At 38.5% G+C, this 22,544-nt stretch overlaps 1 protein-coding gene across 3 annotated transcripts; it reads right to left on the bottom strand.

The window, feature by feature from the left end:
* Nucleotides 1–3,167: 3,167 nt before the first annotated feature.
* Nucleotides 3,168–22,243, bottom strand: ca8 (carbonic anhydrase VIII). 3 transcript variants are annotated; one of them, XM_028021654.1, is made up of 9 exons: nucleotides 21,859–22,243; nucleotides 16,426–16,611; nucleotides 16,070–16,194; nucleotides 13,585–13,680; nucleotides 12,950–13,012; nucleotides 12,793–12,841; nucleotides 10,464–10,576; nucleotides 8,006–8,200; nucleotides 3,168–4,674 (listed from the first exon to the last, which is right to left on the bottom strand). In XM_028021654.1, exons 1-8 carry the CDS (start codon nucleotides 21,929–21,931, stop codon nucleotides 8,066–8,068), a joined length of 840 nt encoding a protein of 279 aa, XP_027877455.1. In that variant the 5' UTR covers nucleotides 21,932–22,243; the 3' UTR covers nucleotides 3,168–4,674; nucleotides 8,006–8,065. The 3 variants fall into 3 exon arrangements, with proteins under 3 accessions (XP_027877455.1, XP_027877454.1, XP_027877456.1); XM_028021653.1 differs by having other exon boundaries at nucleotides 16,426–16,617; nucleotides 21,859–22,241; XM_028021655.1 differs by lacking the exon at nucleotides 21,859–22,243 and adding an exon at nucleotides 20,721–21,809 and having other exon boundaries at nucleotides 16,426–16,617.
* Nucleotides 22,244–22,544: the final 301 nt, after the last annotated feature.

Genomic DNA, 22,544 nt, shown 5'->3' on the forward strand with positions numbered 1-22,544 from the left:
TGCCTCTGGTCCATGATCAGTGTAATACACACCATGTCACCAAACAGCACAACGACTACTTGTCACCCCTTATGTAGGCAGACTCACTGATTACAAGCTTGAATGTTGTGTAATGCTAATTAGAGGACACATCTTAGTTTAAAGTGGTTATTATTTTTCAATGTTTTCTGTGCCATCGTTTTTGTTCAAACCTAGTTTTTTTTTTTTTATCTTTTCACTTTTGTTCGTTTAAGTTATTTCAGTGACCATTTGCGGGGTTTCAGTCATTACCAGGGGGTTGCAACAATGTTTTCCATGTTTGTAAGTCACATTATGTTGTTTCTGAACAAAGTAGCAGTTAGCATTAATTATCCAGATTGAATTTGAATTGCAGTTCATTTATTGGAGCTCCCTCAAATTCGGAAAATTAAAACATTATGTTATTTCTTCATTTGCCTATCAGTATAGTACGTAAATTAAAACAGTTTTGAGGTCTTGTACAGTATATACGTATGTATGTAAAGTTCAGTTACAAACCAAGCCAGCAGGGGGCCCTAAGCAGCTTCATATTTTCTTCCTCTTCCACTATGGCGTTGGCCCTGGATGCAATTACTAAAACGAATGTAAACACACGGCTAAAAATGTGAAAATTGGATGAGATTTGTATTTTCACCTGCAGGGAATACAGAAAGTAATGTAATTAAAAGATGAAATTAGAACAAGGTAAAGAGATAAAACTTTTTCCTTTGTTTTTTAGAACCTTCCTTAAAATTAGGCTTTTATAAACTTATGCCTGTCTTTGAATGAAGCCAACAATGATTTCAACACCCTTTGAAAAAAAAAAAAATTTCCCCACATGTTGCATCCGTTTTATTATAATAAATAAGATGATCTGATTGTCTCACGGTCACCACTGCGGTCTCAGACAGACAGGACGATAAGCTCCACCGTGTTTCTGTTTATCTTCTGTCAGTCTCCAGTGTTGTTGCCCCTCGCTTATTTAACATATAAAACTAACGTTGTAGCTATCGGTATCGTTACTGTTCAATGCATTTATACTGTTGTTGCACAGAATAACTAAAATAAAATAAAAGACTTAGTTTTCTGTGGGATGCGTTCTAACAGCAGATGGCGCTGTAGCTGCACAGATGAGAGTTTGTTGGGCTCAGCTTGCAAAGTAATCAATAACTTACACACAGTCTCTACCTATAGCTTACTGTAATAATATTTCAATAAACCGTTCTGTTGACATTACCTTCAATACTGCTGTGCTGTCATAATGACTTTTAGGGAGTTTTATTTAGACTTTTTTTGTGTGTATTTTTCGTGTATTTCTTTTCTATCTTTTTCCTGAGCCATCAGGATTTTGCAGTGTTGGATCAGAGGGAGTTGTTGGCAGAGATAATTACCTAGGAGGTCAGGCTGCTCTTTGATTTCTGTTATTTTTTATTTGAAGAACAAAATTGGTTTCATCCCGCAGCCTGTTCTAAATGGAGTGCAGCACAAGTAGGCTACATCATTTGTGATTTTTGACGGAACCGAAGGCTTCATCCAGAACACAAGGAAAATCTTTACATGTAAAAGTTTAGAGTCTTTGCATCTTAGATTTGCAGAGCTTTACTAAAGTTTAATTCGTCTTCAACGGTTTTTGCACAAACACCAACCAATTTTACATGGGAGCATAACTTGTAAAGCGGAAGAAAATTGAGCATTTTTAAAAATATAACTTTGATGTGTAAAGTGAATTCAGCCTTCTCTTTTCTGATTACCTAACATCCAGTTCAGTGCAATTAATATAGAAATCACATATTTAAAAAATTGAGCCCATATTTATTTTCAGTAATATAAGTCACAGTCTTAGAGGTATCAAAGCAAATGAGGTAAATGAAACTACTTATTTTCCTCTCAGTTAGTCTTTTCTTACTGTAATAACATATGACGCACCGTTTACAAAACAAAACATTTCAATGCTAAAAATCAGACTCTGTGACCTGCATCCATCCCTGTACGACCCCTGAACCCGGTTGTTCTGCGAGCAGCAGTGACATCCAGCCGAGGAGATCTGACACGATGCATGACTTTAACTAATGTTTGCTTCCGAGCAGACTAAACCACCACACCTTAATAAGTCCACCGAAGGGTTTGTGCAAATATTTGAGCAATCTTGAGAGTGTTTGACTTGAGGTGACAGCAAACTGAGCTGAACACCAAAGATGTACAAAACTATAATTGCAGTTTAACACTTAAACCTTCAGATTTGCTTGCAAACAATATGTCTGGGCAAAAAGAGCTATAGAAAAATGACACTGTGTTACTCTGAGAAAATAATACTAATTGCTACCTGTTTCTGCCCTGCTCTGGACTAATTCTAAAGATTTTTAACCAAAGACTCAACAAAGATTTATTTTAGAGCCACATATCTCGTCTGGAAATTGCAAAATCCACATCCTTATTATAAGCTTTAAGTTCTAGAAAGTTTATTTGCCATTATTCTGCGCTTTAAAATAGGAAATAATTGTCATTTTAGGTTTTTTTTCTTTGTTTAATAAAAGGAATGTTCTGCACCTTTAAGTTTCCCTATACTTGAGCAACCATCTACTCATGGATGTTACAAAGTGCTTAAAGATTCACTTGGAGACATTACAAGGCAGCGCAGTCTGAGTGCTTGGAAGAAAAATATAAAGGGAAAAGGGAAGACTGAACAATTCTGCACAACAGATTGTGAAGCCAATTGTATATTTATTTTTAAATGCAGTATAAAAATTTAAATCACTTTAGAACTGACCAAAGTCGGCCAACATATCTATTTCTGTACTTTAAATTTACAAAAACGTGAACAACAAGCTAGATAATCACAGTCGGTAGATGTTCTCTGTAAGATCTTGGAAAAGTTTTCTGGAGTAATATATTTCATTATAACACTTGCAAGTTTTGCTTCCCATACTTAGTTGCAGGCAAAAGGATGTCAACAAGTAGCAATAACGCATAAACTATAATCTCCACACCAATAAATACATGACCAGGTCATGACTGGGTGGATAGGCTGGTTGCTGGGGGATTAAAGGAAGCTGTGTGTTATTTAGGCTGCAGTTCAAAAGCAGAATACATATTTCAAGATGTGAAAAAGAAACGTTACCATCATTTTAATTGATGAGAGGAGAGGAGCAAAAAAAGAACAAGCTGCAGAGTCAAGAATGCACAAGTTTCATTTTTATTTTGACAATAAACCAAAACTTTGTGCAGTACACATTCATATAGACTCCATATAATAAAAAAAACAATCTGACTTAATTTTAACACTTTTTTCAAGTTAAACAGTGAAATACAGAAAGTATTCATTTGTTGTTTTCTTTTACAAATGCAACCCTTTATGTCCTAAATTTAAAACCACCGCCTGGATATTTTTTGTTTATTTTAATTGCACGCAGTTCTTTAAATGTCCTGTGAGTAAATATATTTGCCCATTTATCCATAACAACTGGAACTTTCCATATCTAGCATTTTCATAATTTACCGCCTATTAAAAGAGTCCCCCTCAGATTAATTTCCCTGCCAAGGACGGGAGTAAAATTACCATAATGGCTGGAAAGAGCAACGTTTCCCATTTTAAAAAACGTTGGAATTTTTCAGATAGCGCAAAGTGTGGCGGAATTACGGTACTATAAATTTGGCTGGATTGTCGCCGCTAAGTTTAGGACTTATAGGGTTACAAACATCCAAACTAGGAATTCATTTAGGAACCCTTCCCCAAATCGGACTCCTGTAGTTCTTACAGTGTCTTGATATCAACACCTGAAGCTCGCTGTGAGTCAAAAGACAACAACTGGTCTCTAACGCTAAAGAAAAACGTATTTCCCACGTCTGTTTAACTTGATTGGCCAGTTTTCATCTGGATGTCATTAGAAGTGTTTGCTTTGTGAATGGCATGTAAGATGCTCTTTTTGGGGGGCCATGTACAGACTCTTTTTTTTTAGTAAGTTGTAGTTTACTGTTTCTTTCCAGTCACAGTCATCGTTCCTATAAATCGTACCAGCTCCATTTGATGTATAGTACCTTAAAACAACCACATATTGTTTTCATATGTTAATTTGAAAGCAGTCATTTTTATTTCACTTGTATTTTAAAAGATGAAAGTGGTGTTGAATTCACTGCCAGAAGAAGGAAAATGAGCTGGAACATAGAACTTCAGAAGCCATTTATTCACAGTTTCCGTTTAAAACAGTTTTTTATATTTAAGTTTATTAATATTCATCTCATAAGAATGATAATAGTATTATTTTAAGTGGAGTATTAAAATATGCGTATTAAAATATGGAGAACAAGACAGGTTAGTGTGTGTTTTTCAGGCTTCTTGTTCGTCTGCGGACGATTCTTCATCCTGTTGTGACGACTGCGTTAACTCCTCATCATTTAGTCACAACACACATTCAGCACGCAGACACAATAACGCCCCAAACCGAATGTGTAACAAATACACACATGAACAGTCGATGTGAACAGCAAAACTACGGGGAGGAGTGAGAAACAATACAGAAAACGATGGCTGCACTTACATGTACTGACACACACACAAAGCCTGGAGTGAAGGCGGTGACACTAAAAGCTTTTTCATCCTCTTCTAGTTTGTCTTAGATCTGTTATCACATTAATTTCCCCTCTTTCTTCCTGTTTCCACTCCTCTGTTTTCTTCTCCTTCTGTAGAGAAAGAAAAACATGAATCTCATTAAAAGAAATCCAGATGTGCTTAATAGTCCTCCCGGGACCAACAGACGGAAAGAATGGAAAACCTTTACGGCCTTTTTTCTTTATGATTCCCGTGTAAGCAGCTTTTCAGTAGCAGTGTTGCTCATTTACCGAGGTGGAGAGGAAAAAAAAAAAACACAACTGGGGCAAACTAGTAAAAGGTTAATGGGGTTTGACCTCTGTGGGTGTTGCAAAAGGTAGGCAAAATTGAACATTTTTCATCTTTACATACAGCTTGCAGTCCAATCCAAACACAAAGCCTCTTTAAAAGCTTTACAGTGAAATGTACAGCATTATATAGCGCTTTTCTAGTCATACTGGCCACTTATAGCGCCTTACACTACAGCTACATTCACCCTGCCGCACTCAGTTGCACACATTCATTCACTGACAAACAAATTGACGACATGTGACTGGGGGAAGCTGGAATCAAACCTACAGCCTGCAAAGACAATAACCCTACAATGAACCCTCCCAAAAAAGGTGTTTACATGCAGTGTATAACGACTTACTGTAATCAGACTTAACATTTTCTGATTTAAATCAGTTAGGTTTCACAAAAATGTATTTCTTGTATATGAATGAATTACTTTAGTCAGTTCCAGAAGTTTATGCTATACAGCTCTGGAAAAAACTGAAGAGAGCCACTGCACTGAACCCCATTGAAAACCTCGTGGTCATGCCACCAAATATTGATTTCTCAACTCTTCCTGAGTTTAAATATTAGTATTGTTGTTTCTAAATACATATGAACTTGTTGCCCTTGCATTATTTGAGCTGCATCTTTTTCGTTACTTTGACCATTTCTCATTTTCTGCGAATATATACTAATTTTTTGCTTAGAATTTCGGAAACATTTTGCCAGTAGTTCATAGAATAAAAGAACAATGTTCATTTTATTCAAACATAAACCTATAAAAAGTCAAATCAGAGAAACTAATAATATTGCAGTAGTCTTAATCTTGTTTTCTAGAGCTGTATATTTCAATATCTTAACAATAATAATGTTAAGTCGAAATATCTTTAAACTGTACGGCTGTAACTGGTGATTTTAGGTGATCTTTTTCCACCTTTCTCACCTGGACTTTGGTCCATTACTCTTATAAGTCATGTTTGCAGGTCACTGTGCTCACAGACACATTTTCAATGGGCCTGCTTATTTTCAGTGGGACAGAGATCACAGCTTCATAATGGCTACTTCATAACATTGCCTTTGTTGTCCTCAAGCCACTTTGTAGCCAATTTGGTGCTGTGCTTAGGGTCATTGTCCACGTGGTAACCCTATTTGTACCAGAGCTTTAAATTCCTGGCTGACATGTTGAGAAATTGCTTCAATACATCCATATAATGTTCTTTGGTTATTATCCCATATATTTTGTAAAGTGGACCAGTCCCTTCTGCAGCAAACACCCGCTCAACACGAAGTTCCCAACCATTTACTTCACACCAGAGACGTTCTCGGGCTTCTAAACTCCCTGATTTAATCTCAGACGATAAAAAAAAAATCGTCCTATTTCTTTACTACAAAGCTACGGTAAGGTAAGGTAATTTTATTTACATAGCACATGTTCAGCAACAAGGCAGTTCAAAGTGCGAGATATCAAATTACAACTTTATTATGAAGTAACAATTGTATGAACTTTGTCAATGAGTTAGCCATCTTGCTAAAAGCATCAATAACATTAGAAAATGATGGATAGGAAAACTTTAAAGAGAGGATTCTTATTCACACAGCACATCCTCTCATCAGTGGGGAGTTCATATTGAGATTTATCGGCATGTGCAGCTTGTATCCATTGTTAGTCCCAGCATTTGCAAGTTAGCAGTAGGAAAACATCGCCTGTATGATGAAACCAGGATGTTTTGACCTCAGTTGTTCCACACCAGTTCTCCTCTACCTCATTCACAGGTGGGCTTGTGTTGCAGGGACTCACTTCAGTATCTGTTTTCACCCCTATAACAATAGCCCCCTTTTGTTCCTATCCATTCTGCTCCGTCTGCCTCCTCCTCTTTCAATCCTCTGGCATTCCCACCTCGCCTCATCTCAGAGCCCCTCTACCTTCCCCCTTTCAACACACGTCTCTGTTTTTCTGCTTACATCCAGCCCTTCTGTTTCCCCCAAATTAAATACAAACTACAGTGCAAGTTTATTACGACTGCTCTCCTGCATCCAGCTGTACCAGAGGGTCACGAAGAACTCTGCGCAGGTCAAATAAGCATTCATGGAAACCGTATTTTTGGAATCCACTTTCCTAAAATACTTTCCTTTTGAACTGCAAAGCATGCAATGAATTAAGGAGTACAGCAATTAAATAAGCAGGAGTAATGACCTATTAGAAAAGATAACAAAAATGAAAATTTTAGTCACAGTCTAACATTTGTGGGCTTCAAGCATAAACAGCTGATTTTTTAATATCTAGATGAAAAATCTTGCTCAGTGATGTAGAAGCCATATATAATTTGTGCCAATAGCTTTCGTTGTAATCACTACTGCGTATGTGATTTGAAGATTGCCGAAATTTGCTTGATTTCAGCACAATAACCCGAAGCACAAAAGGGAGTTCACCTTTGTGGTTTCTAAAAAGCCTGAGTTTTAAGCCATAACTCCTTCATAGCAGTTGTTTTTCAGGCAAGGCAGACTATGGTTTCTTTATAATTATCGTTTAAAACCTGACTTTTGTGTTTACTTGTTAAACTTGTCTAATATTTGAAAAAGAAACTGGATGACTTTTAATATTTAGATTTGAAAAAAAAGACAAGAAGACAAGAATAAAGGAGTCAAATATTTTTCAAGGCAGTGTAGCGTCTTAATTTTGGGATTTTTTCTAACAATTTTGTGATTTTTAACCCTCCAGGTTAAAAGTCTAGACTGATGGAATTAGGTATTTTTTAAAAATGTTTTTCTATTCCCCACCACTCTGCGTTTAGCTCTGCCGCAGTGCTGCTGAGCTAAATCTGAAGCCTCCTCTTTCACGGCGATGTATATAGGCTAGTCCCAGATTAGTAAGTGAACTGGGTTAGTTCTTCCAGGGCTTGATCTGCTGCCTCTGGGACAATGCACCTTCTTCCATTAAAAAACGTGTCTCCTGAGAGGAAATCTGCTGAGCACACTTATAACTCTGAGGATGGTGTTTTGGGACAAGTAAAACACATTCTGGGTTGGGGTGTCTTTCATAGCGAAAATGCTGCATAAGTTTCATATTTCTTGTTTGAGACAGACCAGATTGTCAAGGATAAAAGTTTGCATTTGCCTCTGCAATCGGGGACAGCTGATCTCTGTTACCTTCTATTTTTGTATGTGTAGGTCCCAGAGTTTCACTGAGATGGCACAGGAAAGTGAAAGTCACTGGAAGGCGGCGCGGACAATCCTGTCACTGAGCGGCTGGGTGGGGCGGAAGTTGTCCCCCAGCATCCCGTCGTTTCCTTCCAGCAGCTCCGCCCCCTTGATGTGCGACCGTAACCTCCGAAACTCCTCAATCTGCAAACAGAGAAGTGAAAAATAAAAACAAAAAAGGCCCCAAACTCATGTCCCTCAGTCCCTTACTGGGGGACAGTTCACTACAAGGTTCACTGCTACATCTGAGGGTATGATGTTGTTGGATTATTTTCTCTTTATAAAAGGTTTTATTTCTCCAAAACATTAATGTTTGAGACAATTCAAGTAGAAGGTGTGTAGGCGATGCATGTCTTATCTCTGGTCTGCTGAGGGAACAGTTTACGGTTTTGTCGTTCTTTGGCCAGAAAGTTTAAAAATCAAAGCCACAAGCAGAAAAAACCTGAAAATGCAACTTCCTTTTCATGTGAAATTGCTGCAGTTGCAGATTGCATCTCTTCTAGACACACGTAACAGAGAGAATGACCCACATCGCTAAAACAAACAGCAGTTCTTGAACTGCTGTGTAATTGGTTGGCTGTCGAAACTTTTACGGCGCCCTCTAAATGTGCAAAGGCTGTGGGCATGGCAACTGGTGTCTGGCATGTATGTGTACACATTCACTCTGCGCACACTCACTCTGCACACACAGAGTGAGTGTGTCTTGTAGCAATTGATAACAACAGGATGTTTGAAGTGCGTTTTCTAGGAAAGCAGGACTTGCTGGGGGTTTTTATGCTTTATTAGGTTCATCCAGTTAAAGCATGATGAGAAAACTTCACGCCACTAGATGAGTCTGTATGTTCAGTGCATTTCATTTTGCACACCTAACATTATTTGCAGTATTTTTGGCCAGATTATTCTGACAGTTGTTGAACCGGTAGTCTGTTGGTTTAGATCAGAGATGAAATCTGAGATAAATATGGGAAATGTGGAACAAGAAGCAATAAAAGGATAACTAAGGTTAACAGAAAATTAACAGTTCAGATGAAAGCACTGCGGTTTTGTAAACTAACATTTTTTATTTATGTTTTCCTCATTCTAATCTCATGGATTCCAGTAGAAAACCTTGATGATGAACGAAAGTGGATGATGTAGTTTGCTTGGAAAACAAGAAATGTCGACTAGGCAAGAAATGGAAGAAAAAATATATATCTACGTCATTGTTGCCTTTCTCCTGCATGATCAGACATTGAGCAAAAAGATAAATTATTTTTTATTTACAAATGAAGGGACACACACCAATTTTTGCTTTTCAAAATTTTAGGAACCGGTGAGCCCACACAAAAGACATGAAACATAAATACGTTTCATTACTGAACAACAACAACACAACTGGCCACTGCGGTGTTACTTACTGATGTCCACATGTCCAGATCTGTTTAACAACAATGGAAGTTGCCTTTATCAGAGTAAGTCAATCGCATTTATCCGTCCATGTCCGGATTTGCTGCAATCAGGAGCCACTAATAGCTCATTTGACCCCCTTCTAATTGTTCCATTATGCTGAACCGCAGGAGAAAACTGGCTCTTGTCAAGTGCTTCAGCTGACATGCTCATAGTCTAAATCCTTCTGTGTTGTTGTTGTTGTTGGCCAAAAAAAAAAAAAAAAATTATTACATTGTTCCTAATCTTCATTTTAAAACTCAGTGTGAAATGAAGTACAGAATTCTGTTCATGTCTTAAAGTATGGATGCACGCGTATTTGATTAAGTCAAAACAAACTGATTCATCGTCTTCAGATCTCGCCTGCTTTCTTTTCGCCCTGTGCACCCGCACCGCACACATGGCCTGAGGCAGGACTGGCAGAAAGACCTCTTAGTGAGAGCATTTCAAAGGGTTATCAAGCCAAAGTGTAGTCAAGATGAAAGACATAAATAAATGTCAGAGGGCTAGCACCTTTATCTATTACAACAACAAAAAAAACCTTTGGAAGAGAGCCACCAGTCAGGCAAAGGTTGAATTAAAGTTTAAATCAATCAAAGGCAACATGACAGACTTATGGATTGGTAGTGGGAGGAAAGGCTTCCTGCATGGAGCCGTTTGTGGAGAATGCCAGAAAACTGTGGTTCATGCTCCTGTAGAATAATATTAATCAAAGACGGATTGGGCAGTGTATATTTTGTTATAAAAAGCTGGAGAAAATAAATAAATATAGGAGGCTAGGTGAATCAGTCATTAGCTAGATGATTAGTCACACCTCTGATTTGTATTGCTGCAACCTTTATTTTCAATGTAAACAGTTTATGCTTTCTTCAATGTGATGGTGGTTTCAGACTGAGAGAGAGCCACTAAAGATGAAGAAAACCTTAAAAAAAGAAAGAAAACTTTTTTGCTTGTGGGAGAATCTAAATGTCTGACTCCATACCTGTAGCTGCGAGATGGTGAGGGGATAGCGGAAAAGTATCCAGGTCACTTTTTCACTACAAGGCGGTGTGGTCAGAGATCCTTCATACACCCAGTAGTCTCTCAGCAGCGGGTCTAATGATCACAAAGAGAACATTTAATCCTCAACTATACCGGGTCGAAATGCTGGCTTTTGCAAGAACTTAATAGGTTTCCCTCCTTTGCTCTTTTTAAATAAGAGCAAACAGACCTGACAGAATTTAACTCAAATGGGAATGAGGGATTGTTCTGTATTTATTAGGGGCTCAAGAGAGGCACAAACTACAAAACAAGTTAAAGTCTCAGGAATTTATCCACTGGCTTTAGTAGTGATAATAAAAGGGAGGAGAGGACCAACAGGAACATTTGACTTGATGAAACTATGACTTACAAAGAGAACATACTGCACTCTGATGTGGCAAAAATAATGAGTGCATCAGACATTCTGAAACCCTCTTTCCTTCTCAAAATACCAGTCAGATGTTTCGCCCTTCCTCCCCCCACGCTAGCACCGACTTTCCACCTGCTACATTAGAACAACAATAGTCATGTTTTGTCTGCAGATGTTATGTTGCTGTCCAATTTCCTTGAAACTTTGAGCACAAAACTCTGGTAGTTATTCTCCCTATTAACATATTTGCCACATCTTGTGGGTTTTGCATATGCTAATATTAGATTTATGTTTTCACTGACAAATGTTTGCTAGAACTATGTGCATGAGGGATTTAATGTAGATTGTAAACAACTTCCTACTTGACATTTTGTCACTTTTTGCAGTTTATAAAATGAAGAGAAACATTGCTGGCATTGCTAGAAGCAGCTAGCGCAACAAAAGAAAGCAAAGCTTACTGTTTCCCCAACTTGCGACTACACCCAAAATTTGTCCTGTCCAGTTTGACTCCTCCAAATATTGTTCTTCTTCTTGCAGCCAAATATAGCAAAATCTTTTTTTCCCAAGTGAGCAGAAACTGAAAATGCGCATTCTTGAAACGTAATCAATTACACATTTAATGATGGAACTTGACTTAATGTCATGGTCTGATTGTTGATTCTCTGTTGAGTCCCAGAGCGAAATTTCGTGAGAGGTGTACGGAGCCTGGTGCCAGAAGAAAAACGGCGAGTGACTGAGGGTCTTTGCGCGTAACACAAACCCTGTAAATTCTAGACACTAACAGGTACCATAGAATTGCACAAAAATCCGTGAGGGACGGCAGAGTCCCAGAGCGAAATTCTGTGAAAGAGGTACGGAGCCTTGTGCCAAAAGCCCATTAAAATGCTGTTTACATCGTTTTAAACTGTGTGATTGTGAGCGTGAGTGGGAATAAAAATAGCAATAAGTATTTTGTTCCATGTAACACAGTAGGAGTGTAACAGGTAAACCTTTTATGGATGCAAACTCGACTAAAAACCCACCTGTTTAGGATTGTATTTGAAATGTAATTAATTACTAATTTATTGATGGAACCTGACTTAATGTCGTGTTTTGATTGTTGATTCTATCTTGCATTGTGTTTCTGTGTTTGATATGATGTAAAGCACTTTGAAATGCCTTGCTGCTGAAATGTGCTATACAAATAAAATTTGATTGATTGATTGATTCTTGTTCATTAAAAAGGTGTCAGCTTTTGAGGTAGTGCTTCTTTCTTGACATCCTCTTAAGAAAGAAGCACTTTTCCATGTCACTGTGGAAACTGGTGGTTTAGCAGCTTCCACTTCATGGTAAAAGTTGTCCCAAAGCCACTTTCCTTTAATCTCATGGTCACATTTTTATTCAGATTATTGAAACATGGGAACAACTGTTTGCTCCAGTATGGCAGCAATCCCAAACACTTATTGATGTCATTCTTTTAAAATGGCTAGAACCTTCATCCAATTTTCAGAGCATTAAAATATGTCAGGAAACCAACCAGTTTAAATGAACTGTACTGACTCTGATAAGAAAATTATGCCAAAAGCTTACTGACGGCTACAAAAGGCATGCAGTCGAGGTCCACATTGCTTCATATCGGTGACTTTAGATGCATTTATTTGACCCTGTATGATTTTTATCTTGTACAGATCAGAGGGAATCAACAACTTTATTCTAGAATAATCTAAAAGGGATTTTTATGTTTTACTACAACAAACATTTATAAACCTGTTTTTCTATTCTACATGTCTCTAATTTACACGGGCAGCCTCCAGAAGAATCAGTGTTATTTTCCATATGCTATTCTGTTCGGCTGCTAAATCAAATATTTGAGTTAGCAAATATTTGAGTGTTGCTAGAAGATTTAGGGTTTTAACTTGAACATGACGATTTGAGATCTTACCAGGTAGAAGCGTGTTGGGGTTAAAACATGGGATTATCTTGTTCTTCCCCTAAAGAAAAGACAGTGGCAAAAAGAAGCAGTTACGTTCACGACACATCAACCCTCACGCCGCGATTCTGAATAAAATCTCTGCTGTTCGCCATCACACAGGCTTCACCTTGTACTGCAGGTCTTGTAGGACTTCAGTGATGGCCTTTAGACCCAGGTGCTCTTTGCCAATCTGATACAAAAAACACACGCATTTTGGGTTTCAGCACAGACTTATCACTGCTGCCGGTGGCTGTTTTCACAATGTCAGCTGCCTTTTTCAGCAGAGATAAGTCTATGTTCTGTTATCATGCAGGAAGAAAAAGCGGAAGATTAAAGAACAGACATTGTAGAAAACAGGATGTGTGAGACTGAGACCTCAGGAGGTCAGGAATGACTGGGTTCAAAAGAATGAGGTGTTTTCCTCGGGTACCGTCACTCATCACAGAGCCGAGCTGCCACTTCATAAGAGATCTTAGTCAGCTAGCATGAATCAGCAGGTGATATTTTTAAGCAATAATGAGTCTTATTCACCTCACTTGTAGTGGCTGTAATGGTGGTGCCTTATTTATGCATAACATGAGATTATCTATGTGCTAATTAATAATGTGCTGCAATTTATTAACCATATTACTGGACGAAAGAAGAATGATACTTAAATGCAAGCACTAATTTACGTTTCCTGAATAAAATATTCACTAAGACCTCTAGCCTCTTCAGAAAAAAACAAAGCTCTGATATGATCTGAGTTCCAGGTGTACTTACCTGGACAAAAAGTGCTATAATGAGGATTCCATTCTTCTTCCCCAAAGCATCTTCTAGTGAGTTAAAGAGAGTGCTGTTCCAGTGAATCAGATGGAGCTGAGGACAAAACAAAAAGACAATACAACATAAACTGCAACCTTAAGGGCGTTTCTAGTCGTTAACACGATGAGTGTGCAGGAAACATCAGATGCGTGTGATGAACTCCTCGTCTGGTTTACGTAAAACAAAGGCTGGCTGGAAACTGTGAAACTTTCCAAGTGAAAAGTCTAATGAACTGGACATACCCTGATTTCTCTGTAAAAAAACAAAAAAACAAATCTAATTTCACCAAAATTTGTTGGAAAAATTGCTTTTTTGGAATCCCATTGTGTGCTACACTTACAGCTAAAGCACAGTTTTTGAATACACTGTATAAAAAGAAGGTGACTTAGAATTACCAAAATGACTTACGCCAAATCGAGAAGCTTACAAGCACTGAGACATTTTGTGAACACCCAGATGATGATGCCGTCGCTTTGCAAGCTTCTGGTAGTTTAAGCGTGATCTCCACAGATGTGGTTCATCATTTGGGTTTATCTGCTCAAATAGTGGCATGCAAGTATAAAAATCAAGGTAATGTCCATCCATATTACAATTTAGTAACACTTTATGTGCCTACACATAAATATGGCATCATAAAATAGATGCCATCATGAGGAATATTCAAGCAACATTTTAAGACAACAGCCAGGAAGTTGAGCTTGTTGGGCACAAGTGGTGCAATGATTCTAAACATGCCATCAAAATTCATCCTGACAACAAAGATGATATCAATCCCGTTAGAAGTTATTTGGCAGAGATTTAAAGGTGCCTGTGAGCAAGGAAACCTACAATCAGTTAAACCAGTTCCTTCAGGAGGAATGGGCCAAAGCTGCAGCAAACCATCGTGAAAGTTTTTTTTTTAACAATATCTAAATAATTAGCCAGTAATTCTTTTGAATTTTACTCACTGTCGGAGTGAGTAAAATGCCTATGAGCTAAATTTGAATCAAGTTATTAAAAATGATCTAAAAACCTCTCTTTGGAATTATTCCTAACTGAGCTAAAACCAAATTACATTTCAGTTGGACTTTTACGAAGAGAAAGGGAATGTGTTTTTTAATGCAGTGTGTCTGAACATTTGGTTTCAACGTTGTCTGCTGCTTTCAGGGAAACCTGATTCTGCTCCCATGTCAGCTGGTTAATTTTCCATCCAGCATCTTCCTCTTGTAAGATAAGCTAATGGACAACATGAGGGCAACAATACTCACTCTCTGGAGACGACTGGCTGTGGACAGCCTGACGACAACTAAACAATTATCCATATTTATTTGTTTCTTCTTTTTTTCCTAAAATATATTAAATGGGACTTTTAAAAGCCAAAGCCTTATTTTCAATTGCATAACTCACAGCAGCCAAATCGAATATCAAGAGAAATAAAATATTCTCTAAACAGGCAGAAAGCATCACAGATGTTTGATACAGCGACCTCTAGTGGAACAAAGTATTAACTTAAACAAACTGAACACCACCAGGCCTAAAGTGATTTTTCTTAAATGGATATTGTAGATTTTACTTCAAATTGAGGTTCTGGGAGGTAGATATCTTAACCTGTGGTATAAAACTCGCTTTGATGGAACAGATTAATTTTCCTGGATTTCTTTTACATCTTCAGTTTGGGAAAGTCATGGATGCATATCGTGAGGCAATAAAAGCAAATTTTACATCATGATTCCTGGATAGACACACCCTTAAGGATCACTTTGTCTTTCACTCAGAGAGCTGTGTGTACTTTCAGAACATGTAGAAAAAAGAGGCAGGATTTATAACTTTGTAGTTTTTACCTGATCAACACACATAATATGTGTTGTAATTTTTCCTAAATTTGGTTGAGATCTGCATTCCAGTGCTCATGCGGGTTAAATGAAATCAAAATAGTTGCGCACCATGTTATCTTCCACATAAGAGCTGACTAAGATATGAACCTCTCAGATGTGTACGTGTGTAACGAATACATGAAGACTAGTGAGAATGACGTTCCACACACCCACTCTAACTTTGTCAGAGTGGGTGAGTGAAGTCATTTTTATGTTTTTATGGATCTTGCTAGGTCATCCAGGTTGCAAGCCATCTCTCTAATCTTCAAAACACACCTGATAAGGTTCTCTCTGTGGATTGAAGGCTTAATCTCGAGTTACAGAGGCTGCTGGCTGATATCTTACATTAAAAAAATCGGACAATGCCTGTGAGCTTTATGAGTCGCAAAAGGATTCGAAATATGAAAAAGGAGATCTGGAGATCCCTCCTTTTCTGTATTCCAAATAAATGATAGTCGCAAAGATCAGAGGAGTTACTTGTTTGGGCTCAAGCAGCTCCAATGTCATGCGTATAAGGATCAATGTCTGATCCGGAGGTATAAACACACAATGTTTTTCTTGGAGCAGGGTGTGTTGCTTGTCCTGTGTACCTCCATAGGGAAAGCCTTGAAGTTGACGGTGTGCTCTGATCCTCTCTGGTTCTCTTTGCCCCAGTGGAATCGAACCTCGTGAAGCTCATACTCATGATCACTAGGCAATGGACCCCCAGTAACCACTGACAAAAGCAAAGGAAACCACAATGAGGTCTAAGCAAGTGTAAACAGGAAGCAAAGGCATAATTGAACATGTAGAGAGCGACTCAGCAGGGGAGAAAATGGGTCATATGGGGTTGGACAGAGGTGATTTTGTTTTCTCTTGTAGCAAGTAACACCAATAAACCACAGAGACCAACACCGATACCTGAGCATGCTTCTTGCATTCTCTCAGCATGTCTCCTGGGACTGACCTGACTTGGACTTGAGAAGGATGTGGACAGTGTGCCCGTCGTTGATGACTTCACAGTCTCGACACACCACGTAGTTTGGTGTTAAGCCAGCATCCAGGAGGGAGGGGTCATACTGCGCTTCCCTTGAGTTGAGATTAATCGGAGACTGGTACTCGCCGTTGGCTGCTGGGAAATGGAGTCCCCATTCTACACCTATGAGTGAAAATCCACAGCAAACATACAGTATATGTTTCCATCCAAGTCTGATTCGTAAGCTTGAAAGATTGTCGTGCATAATGCGGTGCCTTGCAAATATACTTTCACCTTTTAACTGGATCTTATTTCATCCCATTGTATTTAATTGTGAAAAGCCAACGCGGTGAATAATGATACATTAGAATTAGAACAACAGAAAGTTTTGAAAGTGGTAATTGTATTGTTAGCAAACCATCTTTTGCTAAAATTACTCCTGCAGGTTTTGTGTGTTAAGTTCTTCTTGACTCCGATCTTGCTTTTATTCGTCATACTGAACAAATAATTAAAACAGGATGGTACCATCTAAAACACACAGCCAGAGTTCGTTCTATTCTCTCCTTTGCTAATACTGAGACCTGCTTTTATTTCCAGCCGTATAGACTATTGTAATGCCCTGCTTTCTGGTCTCCCTAAAAAATACCCTGAACAGCCTTCTCTGTTACAAAACTCTGCTGCTCGAGTGCTAACCAAGACTAGAAGGTCAGGCTCACATCACACCTGTTTTAAAATCATTGCATTGGCTCCCAGTACGTCTCAGGATTGATTTTATGATTCTCTTACTGGTTTTTAAACGGCTTAATGGTCTTGCACCATCTTACCTTGCAGAGCTGCTAATACCTTACGAACCTCTGCAGGCCCTGAGGTCCTCTGGCACCGGACTATTAACAAGCCCAAGAGTCAGAACACGCACTTATGGTGAGGCTTATTTCCAGTATTATGGCCCCCGTTAGTGAAACGGTCTGCCAGAGAACCTGAGGGCCGCAGAAAATGTTGCTGTATTTAAGAGACCCGTCTTTTTAACTGCATTTTCCATGCAGTTGTGTGTTTTCCCCTGTGGGGTTGGTGTGGGTAATTGTTTGTTTGAATTGATCTGTACAGTACTTTGAGCTGCTTTTAATATAAAGGGTGCTTTATAAGTAAAATTGATTGATTGATTGATTGAGGTCTTTATTAGTTTTTCTCATCTAGAGACAGAAACTTTTGCTCATTCCTCTTTACAAAATTGCTCAAGTTCAGTCAGATTGACTGCCACAAATTCTCTATTGTATTTAGTTCTAGATCTTAAATAGGCCATGCTAACACATGTGTTACCCTGATTCGCTCCGCTATAGCTCTGGTTGTGTGTTGTTTGCAGCCTCGAAGAGGATTTCTTCCAGGATCGGTATGTTTCTTGATCTTCCTAATGCAGTTTGTCATTTGAGACCTTCACAGAACAGCTGGGTTTATACTGAAGTTAAACTACACTGAGATGAGATCTAATTACTAATCAGGTGGCTGCTGAAGACAGTTGGTTCCACTAGATTTTGTTTGGAGGTAATAAGTTTAAAAAAAAGGTTGAACGTCAGAGTTTGGGGTTGTTGCGTCTGTGTGGTATGTGTTTTCCCTGGAGCGTGGGGGTGAGCTGGATGCTCTCTCACACCGATTCATCAAGCTTTAAAAGGTTACATCCTGGAAATACCGTATGTATTTCTGATGTATTTTATTCACAGAGACGAAAACCCACTGTTTTGACAGAGGATGTGGCAGTAGAGGTGATTCAAAATGGCACTACCTACTTATCTACTCATTTTATTGTTTGCATAAGTCATTTTTTCTGCCGTCCTTTCTCGTCAAGTTTGAAATTAGTTTCTTAGAATATTAAAACTGAAACCTGTGATGGAGTATTCTGATGGAAATGATGAATCGGGGTGGTTCTCTCTACTCTGTTTTTCATGTTTGGATTTGAAACAAAAAGTACTCTGAATACGTAAGACATGCTATGTCATTAAATATGTAAAATCCAAATCATTTAAACAACGGTCCAGCTGCATCGTCTTTATTTAGTCTTCCATCTGAAACCAAAAGGTGGTTTACCACCACATATTTGTGATTTAATGACTCTACTGGGTTACTAGGTGTTGAAGGAATGGCACTAAACCTATTCAAATACTTTGAGAAAAAAATAATAATGATAATGTTCCGTAATTAAAAAAAACAGGTTTCATTTAATGAATTCACCAATAGAATCCTTCAGATTGATTTAAATCAACTTTGTCTTATTCAAGAGTACGGTGATCCATGAAGAGCGCTGGTAAAAAAAAAAAAAAAAAGGAGTCTCACGTGAACACATAAATAAGTCTCTCCTTTAGTCAAAGTCAAATGTTTTTCAGTTGATTTTGTGGTGCTTCTGCTGTCTCTGTGCCTCCTGTGAGGTCCATCCAGCTTTCTGTTTTCTGAAACAGGACGTCTCACTGTAGTCACTGCTGTGACTGTGAGAGTGTTGAGATCTTGAAAATGAAACAGGTCATGGTTACAGAAACAGGGTCAGATTGTCCTACCTAATACAAGTAATCATAAAAAAAACATGCAAGCATGCATAAAGAGTATAAAGACTAAGATTTTGTACATATTTGTCTGTAGAGTATCAGATGGAATCTATTGCTTATGGATGCAAATTCATTATATTTACTCTGACTGAATGTGGAAGACGCCATGATACTCATCAGTGATACTCACAGTCTGGTTTCACTTCAGTTTTGAGAGCGACATCATCACACAGTGAGAGCAGAACACGTTGCAGTGAGTTTTTAGGAAGAGGAAACAATCACTTTAAAAAACTTTAGTCCCTCCAAAAGACAAGCCGAGTGAGTGTTTAGAGAGTTTAGAGAGTTTAGAGAGACATGTGCTTTTCTGCAGCAGGGACTGATGCCTTTCTCCTCACCATTGGAGAAAAGAGGGGAGGCTACCACATTCCCTCCTTCCTCAGCATCTAAAGCCATGACAACAGTTTTCTGAACACACACCGGGTTTCCTTGCAGCACTGAAAAGACTAAATTCACCCTGCATTCAACTCTGCAAGGCCCAGTAGAGACGATTTGACTTTCTTTCCTCTCATTTTGTCGTTTTAAGATCAGCCAGAGCTCCTTCTTTTACTTATATGCTTATGTCAAGATGTGGTTACAAACTTGCTAGCTTAGCCTGCCAGAAACTCGTTCCCACTGGATAAACAAAACACTAACAACCAGAACATCCTGACATGTGCCAAGAGAAAAAGCTGCATCAGTATTCAGTAAATGCCTTAGCATGAACAGTTATTGTTTCGGGTTTGTGTTTACACAGTAAAGCTCTCCACGTGGAAAATGGAGTGGAAAATATAAATCTGTTAAGTTTTACAAACAGTAAAATCTATTTTAACATTGTATTTCTTCACTTATGGATGAACTGAGTCTGTATAGATTTTACCTGATGACAAGCTTGTGTGAACTTACAGACGCATACAAATTCGTTAGCACTTCTGGTAAAGATGAACCCTAAAATAAATCTGTTTTTATTGTATAGCAACACAATTATAATATGAACATTTTGGGGGGAAATCCAACCTCTATTTGACTAAATTCACTCAAAGGGAAAAAATGAGAAAACATGAGAAAATACGTGTTTCTAGCTAAATTACTTTTGTTTCTGTGTTTTCTGCCACATATTTTGGATTAGTTTTATGCTGATCGACAATCCATTTTAAGAGATTCCCTCACGCCAAGCACTCAAACGAGGTTTTAAAGGTCTTCAGAAGAGAAACAGGCCGACACCATCATTCATCCTCCACCAAACCTAACAACAGCCATTAGGATTTTTCCACAAATTCATGCTCTGCTTCATACCAAATCCATCAACATTGTTGGTTGGTCAAAAGCTGAACCTTGCCTAAGCAAAGCACACAATTCCAATTTAAGTCCCTGGATAGTTTGTGCTGTGAAGGTAGAATTTCACTCCCAAATAACCAGTTAGCATGTAATCAGGGTCTAATGGTTTTCATAGAGGCTGAGAGGGCAAAAAGATTTTACCAGGGATGAAAACAAAAGTGTTTGTGTTGCTGCAGAAAAAAAAAATTATTTTGGTTTTCAACTCAGTCATGCAACTGTTCTTTAAAAAGTGTCTTGCTGCAGTTGTTTATTCCTAATTAACCCAGAATGTGAAAGCATGAAGTTTAATGGGTTCATATAGAATTCTTGTGGTATTTCCTTGTCAAACAGTCACATCTAATCCATGCATTGAAAGTGTTTCGCATCACTGGGCATACTTACAGGAACAGTCACAGAATTGCATCAGAGCTCATCCTTGGATGCTCAGTAAAAGCAACAAAAGAAGGAAGACAAAGTGAAACAAGACAAAAATGACGGTTTGCATATCTGTAAACTTTACTAAAATGACTGTTTCAAACTAGGAATCAAGTTGGTAGCAATTATGACAACGTCCACATTTCCTTTAACGATACAGAAAGGTTTGATCAGAGCTACAGTAGCTGCACGGTCTTGCCAAAGCTTGAATACACCTTGAACTTTTTCAGATGTTATTATGTTACAACTGCAAACCTCAGTGCAGATTGTTGGATTGTTGAGATTTTTTTTTTTTTTACTTACATAAAGTAGCACAAATTTATGAGGTGGAAGGAAAGTGATGGCTTTCAAAAAAAAAATGTAAGCAACATTTTAAAGTGTCGTGTGCATTTGTAGTCAGGCCCTGTGAGCTGATACTTCTTGCAAGTTGTTTGGGAAATATCTCTTCTGACTTTGCATATCCAGAGTTACATTTTTGCAAATGATTTTTTTTTTTGCAAAATACCTCAAGTTCAAACAAATTGTACGGAGTACATGTGAATAACACTTTTCAACATCTCATGCAAAATGTAAGCAGGATGTGTCAAATAGTTGTCCCGGTTGTATTTAGGGGCATCAGATAAGAGGGAGTTGAATACAAATGCATTCCACACTTTTCAGATTTCACAATTATACGAGGATTTGTGCACCACTACATCATGATTTGTGGTTGTAACATCATGAAATGTGGAGAAGTTCAAGAGATGTGAAAAGGTTTTTGCTAAGACACTCCCAGCTCTGTAAGAACAGTTGAAAAAAGTCTCACATTTCTCATCTTCTTCAGCCAAATGTAGTGCCTGACCTCAGAGACGACGTAAAGGAGGGGCCTAGCTATTTTACAACAACAAGCAATGTTGCAGAGGCCGTGCAAACTTCAAATGACATTTGAATTAATTAAGCATACATGAAGGCAACATCTTCACCTAAAAATCAGCAAGTGAAAATAAATGGAAACTTTTCAGAGTCTTCTGAAACGTGATTTAAGCTCCACCTTGTCGCCCCTCCGCACCCCCCTCCAGACTCTAACTCTCAGCATCCCATCGTGTGCACGCAGAGACCAGCCTACCTTCCTCATAGCCCCAGTCCAGCTCATCTTTCCCAGGGACATAGTCTGACTCCTCGTTCACGTTGTCGGCCATGGTGCCTTCCAGCTCCTTCGCTTTGGGTAGAAACAGATTCGTGTTCCCAGCTCTCTCAGTCACGCTGGTTTAAGTTCATTCACTTGCAGACAAAGTTAAGTCTCTTCAGCCTGCTGGGAAGATTCCTTCAAGTGTATTAACTTTCTTTTTTTCTTCTTCTTCCTTATAACTTTGTCTTTAGGTTGGTTGTTATCCTCTTTGTTATTCTTAAAAGTCTGTAATCCGCCTTCTTCCCTCTCTTTAGTTGTTGTCCACAAAGCCACCAATGGATGAGAGTGGAGCAGTCAGCCTGTTTCTCTTTCCACTGTGCTCCTCCTCCTCTCTCTCTCCTACTCTCTCTCTCTCTTTTTGCGCTGCTGTATCTCTTCCACCATTTCTTTTTTCCTTTCTCTCTCTGGTTCTCTGCAGGTGTGCCTGACCACTGTGGCTTTCCTCCACAGAAAGGCAGATAAGTGCAGCTTTAATGGGAAGCAAATGTTACTCATTGTTTCAAGCCATGTAGTCCAGCATTGTGTGTTGTATTGCCTTAACCTTACTGCTGTTTGGGGTCTCCTGGCAGTATTTTGTATGTCTGCATGTCGGAATGCAGGCAGGAAGGTCATGCTGGTGTTTC

The sequence above is a fragment of the Xiphophorus couchianus genome, chromosome 6 (genome assembly GCF_001444195.1).
Source record: "Xiphophorus couchianus chromosome 6, X_couchianus-1.0, whole genome shotgun sequence".
Lineage (NCBI taxonomy): Eukaryota > Metazoa > Chordata > Actinopteri > Cyprinodontiformes > Poeciliidae > Xiphophorus > Xiphophorus couchianus.